The sequence below is a fragment of the Lepus europaeus genome, chromosome 4, assembly GCF_033115175.1.
Source record: "Lepus europaeus isolate LE1 chromosome 4, mLepTim1.pri, whole genome shotgun sequence".
In the NCBI taxonomy this organism is placed as follows: Eukaryota; Metazoa; Chordata; class Mammalia; order Lagomorpha; family Leporidae; genus Lepus; species Lepus europaeus.
The window spans coordinates 19,593,485-19,600,438 of record NC_084830.1 but is presented as its reverse complement, the minus strand read 5'-3'; the positions used below and the strand labels follow the sequence as shown (position 1 = coordinate 19,600,438).

Genomic DNA, 6,954 nt, shown 5'->3' with positions numbered 1-6,954 from the left:
GCCCACGCCCCCCAACATGCAAAAAAAAAAACTACGATTCCCAGAAGGCTTTGGGCCCCTGGGGGTAGATTCCAAAAGGGGCGGAGTCTAAGGGAGGGTCGTTGGCCGATCCCATTGTTCCGAGCAGGGGGACTCCTGGGCGGAGTTTGGGAGCTACCGCCTTCCGATTGGCTGTAAATAGAATGGGCGTCCCTCACGCGGTTGGTGCGGCCCGGGGGCTAGGGTGGGACTCGGGCCGCCGCTCAAATTTCCCGGGTCGGGAGCGCTGCGCCTGCCGGGAAGTCACCAGGACGGTTACCTACAGGTTCACGGCGGGGGCGGGTGGGCTTCGACATGCAGACCACCGACCTGGGCAACAAGGAGAGCGGCAAGATATGGCATCGCAAGCCGTCCCCGGCCACTCGAGACGGGTAAGGCAGCGGCGGTGGAGCGCGGGCTGGGGAGGCGGGCGGGGGGCGGGTCCGCGTCTGTGGAGCGGCGCCTTGAAGGGCAGTGTCTGGAGGGGTTGCGGCGGGTGGATAGAAGTTCGCGTTCCGGCCGGGTCCCTGGCTCTGCCCGGCATCCCTGGTGGGGTGGGTGCCCTCAGGAAGCTGCGGACGCCGCGGTGCTCGGAGACCTTCCGGGTCCCTGGGATGCAGCCTGGCCCGGGATAGCGCCTGGCAGGAGGCAGGTGCGCCCTAGGTTCACGTGGGAGAACTTGCGTTTCTGGTGCGTGGCTTTAAGGATCGCCGGTACGGAGTGCGTGCTCGGATGCCCTGCGGGCACCACACAAACTTCCGGTGCCCTGGAGTTTCCCAGCGGCGTGCAGGATGGGGGCAGGGAGTGACTGCGGTGCGGGGCCGCTTGGAGCGCGGTGTGTGCGGGGTTAGCCCAGCCTCCCCGCCTTGAGTTTTGCTGGCGGCGCTCAGCGCGAGCTTGTTCCCCTAGAAAGACCTGGGACTCCATGGGCTCTGCTGCAGAGCTCCCAGGCTCTTACTCTAGTGATTTCTTTTCCTTAATCTTTTGCTTCTGGACTAACCAGAAGACTAAGCACGGTGCTGAGTGTGATATCGGAAACGACCCCCTAAAATCTATATCAAAATGTGGCCCCTCAGAGGTCCCGGAAGTGCCCCCTGGGGTGCCACGTATGTTAGCAGAATGTGGGGTGCCACATGCTGTCACCATATGCTTAAAGTCAGGGTTCTTCAGGTTTTTTCGTTTCCAGATTTGGAGTGTATGGGAATCCCACTCCTCCCTTCGCTCTGGACAGGAACGTTGTCCTTTAACTCCCTAAGGATTTCCTTCCGTTAGAAGATTATATGCAAGACGTGCATGCAAGATTCAAAAAAATGAATGGCGCGCGTTCGACGTTCAGATGTCTTTGTTTCTTCCACGAAAACATGGCTTTGGGTTCAGTCCGTGGTGTTGGGAGAGAGGCAAAGAGCCCTGGCAGTGAAGCCAGGTGGGTTGCGTCGCGAGTCTTCATGGCCCAGTCCTGGTTTGCTTGGCTCAGGTCTGGGGCCGGGGAGTCGCGTTCTGGAGAATGCATCCGATGCAGGGCCGAGAGCGAGCCCGAGAGACAGGGAGCTTTCTCTGTCACTCTGCTTCTCAAATAACTAAATCTGACAAACACACTTGACAAGGAATTTGCTGTTTGTTTGTTTTTAACAGAATTCTAGTGAACGTCATTCACAACACTTCCGAGTACCATCCAAAAGCTTTGCGATTTTTGAATGTGGCTTTTGATGGTTCAGGAGATTCCCTCATTGCCGGGGACCATCAAGGAAATATCTATGTTTTTGACTTGAATGGAAACAGGTGAGCAGCTGCTTTGGCTATTTACCTTGCTTGACAAGTCACTAATTCACCTCTCTAGTGGCTTTTATTCATTATTCACTCAGGAATACTGAGTTGGACTGTAACACAGACACCTTGCAAAACACAAGTAAGCGCTGAAGGAAGAAAATAGGAAAGGACAGATACTGCTCGATTCTTTAGGGAACTAAAGTGCTAGTCTTAATCGTATTTTTTAACAATAGCTTATTCTTTAGTTTCATTACTGCTAACTTACCAGTGGATTTCTGATATCATTGGGCAATTTAGAAAGAACACGATTTCATTTGTACATTATTTGTTACATTCGTAATAGATCTGTGACTTTTTTTTTTTTTTTTTGGACAGTGGACAGTGAGAGAGAGAGAGACAGAGAGAAAGGTCTTCCTTTTGCCATTGGTTCACCCTCCAATGGCCACGACGGCCGGCGCTCTGCAGCCAGCACATTGCGCTGATCCGAAGGCAGGAGCCAGGTGCTTCTCCTGGTCTCCCATGTGGGTACAGGGACCCAAGCACCTGGACCATCCTCCACTGCACTCCCGGGCCACAGCAGAGAGCTGGCCTGGAAGAAGGGCAACCGGGACAGAATCCGGTGCCCGGACCGGGACTAGAACCTGGTGTGCCGGTGCCGCAGGCGGAGGATTAGCCTATTAAGCCGTGGCACCAGCTAAAGATTTGATCTTCACTCTTTCTCTTCCTCTCCTTTTTTCTTGTGGAGCAGTTTAGATCAAAAGCAATTAGATGGTTGGTGTGTGTGCAGTGGGGCTAGGTGGGGCGGGAGAGCCACTGTGGTCTGAGCACATATGGGTAATCAAGAAAGTTAGTTTAATACAGGGGCTGGGATCAAATAAGTAAATATATTGGGAATACTAAGAGCCACGCTTCCCACTGTTGGAAGAGGATCTTACAAATATGGAAGTGGAAAACTAGGAATGAATGCTATAGTGTTGGGTTAGGTTGGAAATATCAGTGTGCACTCATGTTTTGGGCTGTATATTCACACAGAAGTATGTAGGGGTATGGATATGAGAATGAGTGAGTTACAGGTCCACGTGCTCCCTGTCCTTGTCCTTTCAAAGGACCTGGGAGCGACACCATGCCAGTGGCAGTGAATACGTCTAGTGCCCAGTTCTTCTGTACTCTTCTCTATTGAAAGGAGTCAGGGTCTTTGCAGAAATAGCCATTTTCAGAATGGGAATGAGGAAAAAGCAGAATAAGCCCGCAGCATTTTGTAGCCACAGAGGAAAACTTGTTCAGAGGGTGAGGGGGATGTGTCCAAGGAGACAGATGCCAGCCTGGAGGGGCTCCCTCTGAGTGTACTGGGGAGCTCAGAGCAGCAAACTACATAGTGAGAAACTACGTAATAGATAATGGTAGAAATGGGTCGTAATCCGTGGTCGTAATCCAAAGTCCATGGGATCATGCTGTAATAGATAGTTTAATGAGAAATGGGATATCAAACAGCATTTGTTTAATTCATCAAAATGAAAAAATTATTGATTGATTCCCTGGACTTCACCCTCAGTACCTATGTAGCTTTCACTTGCTTACCTCCTGATACTTACTTTTGCCACTCTCCTTGTCTTTTACCAATTTCCTTGTCTCCTTGTGTGGGACCCTGTTCTTATTCTAATTACCCAGCATCCTAACTTCTGAAAAAATAGGTCACCTCCAGCTTGCCTTCTTTCTCCCCCATGGTAGCTTCAACCCCTACGTCTTAGTTACCTTACTCATAAAAAGGGGTGCTCTTCCATCATGCAGTACCTCTCCTAGACTTTGGACCACGAGCATCCTTCTTATTTTGTCTGTTGTCCCATTTTGCTATTATAGGGGAAAGAAAATAATTTCCTACTCCCCTTCTAAATTCTTGGCTGGGGCCCCTGTGACAAAAGACAAATTAACAAGTTGTTGACTTGTATCACAACGTAACACACGAGAGTATCCAGGAATGAGAAGCTCATAGAGGCAACTTAACCTCCAGCTTAGGTAGCAACTTGCAAAGAAGAGCAGTGGCTTTTTAGAGATGTGACAGTCTCAATTTACAGCAGATCCCTGGTGGCGAGGATGGGGGGAGCTAACGGTGGATGAAGGCTAGACAGTACAGTTTGTTCTGGCAGATCTCTGGTGCCATCCCCAGGGAAGTAAGGGCCTAAAGTCGTCTCTGGTGACTTTGTCCTTTCTGACGGGAGGATGCCTTTGGAAACGCAAATTCATTCTGACTTTCAGGCAAATAGGCAGAGGGCAGAGAGCTTTTCTTGTATACGCTTCTCAATTGCTTTCAGTTTAAAATGCTCTTTATGCCAAAGTGATAGATTTGGGGGTGGCTTATCCTGCCTCCCTAACTATAAACATTCATGGCAGGAAGTGGTAGAGGCAAGACATGAAATTAGACTTGATTTTAAAGCCCGGTATCCCAGGCTCCTTCAGCACTTCCCAGCTGCCCAACACACTAGTCTCTTTTCAGGTCTCACTTTACCAAGGGACTGCGTGTGTTGACTTCTCTTCTACCCTTTTGTCCTTTGGCTTCAGGGTATGACTCTGCTGATTTGTCTTCCACTCTGATGATTTTTCTCTCTGTTTTGCTGGCTCTTCTCCAGTGGCCACCAGTTTAATGTGCTACCCAGATACTTGTCCTCGTTCTCTTCCTTCCATATTCCGGGTCATTCTCTGTGCTGATCTCATGACCACGAAGCCCAGGCTTCAGCCGCCATGTAAACGCTGCAGACCTGGGCATCTTCTGCTTCCTATACTAGCTACACGTGGCTCTTGAGTCCTTGAATGGTGGCTAAGTCCAAACAGATATGTTGCAAGTGCAGAATTAAAATACACCCTGGATTTTGAAGGCTTAGTGTGAACAGAAATGAAAAATTTGATTAAATGTTAAAGTAATAATATTTTGGATACATGTTGAGTTAATAAAATAGAACTGAGGTCAATTTTACCTGTTTCTTTTTGCTTACTAATGTAGCTCCTAGAAAATGTTAAATTACACATATTACCCTTTTGTATTTCTTTTTTTTTTTTAAGTTAATTTATTTATTTGAAAGGTAGAGTTACAGAGGCAAAGGCAGAGTGAGAGAGAGATCTTCCATCTGCTGGATCACTCCCCAAATGGCTACAACCTTGGAGCTGTATCAATCTGAAGCCAGGAGCCAGGAGCTTCTTCCAGGTCTCCCACAGGGGTGCAGGGTCCCAAGGACTCAGGCCATCTTCTACTGCTTTCCCAGGCCATAGCAGAGAGCTGGATCAGAAGTGGAGCAGCTGGTTCTCAACCCAGTGCCCATACAGGATGCCAGCACTGCAGGTGGTGGCTTTACCCGCTATGCCACAGCTCCAGCCCCCCACATTATATTTATTTTGGATAGCATGGCTGTGGATGTACAAGGCCCTTACACTCAACATGCTTAAAATGAGACTTCTTATTTTCCACCCCAACCTGTTCCCCTCTTGCCTAAGCTCAAAAGCTTAATTTTTTTCTAAATTAAACTCTGCATTGGCACTCAGTGTGCATTTTTTCATTTGATCATCATGACACCTTGTAAGGTAGTCATTCTTCATTATAGAAGTTCTTCATCTTTACGCACGAGAAGTTCCTGACTCCTCCCTCTTCACTCTGCTTAGTGCATACCGAGTCTTTCTGCTTCCCCTTCGGAATCTCTTGTATCTGTCCTTTCCATTTTGTCTCCGTGTCATTGAACCTCTCTCTGTTAGCTTTCTTTTTAAAATATTAATCATTATTTAAGAGGCACAGAGAGTTCAAGACAAAGTTTACTTCCCAAGTGCCTCCAACAGCTAGGGCTGAGCTAATCTGGGAGACAAGAGCTGGGAACCTAATCTGTGTCTCCCATGCAGGTGGGCAAGGACTCGCCACTGGATCACCTGTCACCTGCTACCTCCCAGAGTCTGCAAGGCAGGAAGCTGGGGTTGGGAGCTGGAACTGGGTTCCAGTCGCTCAGCTGTGGGACAAGGGAGTCTTAATTGTTAGGCCAAATACCTCCGCACCTCTACTAAGTCAGTCTTAATGGTCTTCTCTTCTTCCTTGTCCCTCCAACCTGGCATTGGTGCCAGAATCATCTTCCTAAAAGACATGCCTGAACTTGATTTTGTTATGCCAAAATCTGCAGAGGGTGTTCCCTTCTGTGTAAATAAAACCAACCCCTTAATGTATCACATGACACCCTTCAGTAGCTGTCTTTGGCCTAGCAAAATGGTAGCTCCTTTTCCTGCCTCTCGGTTTCTTCATCTCTAAGGACTCCTGCAACATACAGGTTAGCATTATTGGCAGAATTTCTGATACTAACGCAGTGATCTCTTAATAGGTTTAATCTTGTTCAGCGAACAGCACAAGCTTGCACAGCTCTGGCCTTTAATCTTCGTAGGAAATCCGAATTCCTTGTGGCACTAGCTGATTATTCTATCAAATGTTTTGATACAGGTAAGAAGTCCCCCTGTTTGTCTTGTGAAACAGATCAAGTACTGCAAGGAATGTTCTGGTCTCTGCAGGTTGAGGGTAGAGTTCTGCAGGGCTGCCTGCACTTGAGGAGCCAGCCCAGGCTGGGCCATGTGGGACCATCCTCGCTGCACACTGGCTGGCTACCAATTCAGGGTCGCTCCACTGCCCTCCTGTTTCACATTTTCCTAGAGCAACCCAGAGGTCTCAGGAAAGCACTTGGGATTATAGTGTTAATGTAGCGAAAGGATTGACTGTACTTAGGCCTGTAGTTTTAATATAGCAAAAGTATGCAGATAGAACCAGCCTCAGGAAGGAGTACTGGAGGTGGAACGTGGGAGGCTTCCAGCAGGAGAGCGCTCATTGTCCTCAAGGATGTGGGACTCTCCCAGCATCATTGTGTGGCAGCCTGCACCACGTATCGCTGAACCAGGGAGGTCACCCAAGCTTTGGACCCAGAGTGTTTCCTGAGACCCTGTGTCCCAGGCATGATGGACTGCATTATTTTCCACGTAGTTGAGCTCAATTTCCAGCGCTCCTCTCCTCCCGAGGCTGATAGTGCATGACCCAAAGCCCCAACCTTCTAATCACATGGTTGATTGTTCTGGCATGGCCAGCCCCCCTCCTGTCTTCTTCTTCTTCTTCTTCTTCTTCTTTTTTTTTTTTTTTTTTTGAGGTTTATTTATTTGAAA

General features: G+C 48.7%; 1 protein-coding gene across 3 annotated transcripts in view; it reads left to right on the top strand.

Annotated features, from left to right (window-relative positions):
- The first annotated feature begins 247 nt into the window (after nucleotides 1-247).
- TBC1D31 (TBC1 domain family member 31) overlaps nucleotides 248-6,954 on the top strand; it is a 64,091-nt gene continuing 57,384 nt past the window's right edge. For 2 of the 3 annotated variants that reach the window (XM_062188042.1, XM_062188041.1), the window contains exons 1-3: nucleotides 248-410; nucleotides 1,651-1,797; nucleotides 6,132-6,247. In XM_062188042.1, coding sequence (XP_062044026.1) covers nucleotides 334-410; nucleotides 1,651-1,797; nucleotides 6,132-6,247 — 340 coding nt within the window. In that variant the 5' untranslated portion in view covers nucleotides 248-333. Of the gene's footprint in view, nucleotides 411-1,650; nucleotides 1,798-6,131; nucleotides 6,248-6,954 lie in introns of those variants that run through there. The other variant, XM_062188043.1, reaches the window with a different exon arrangement.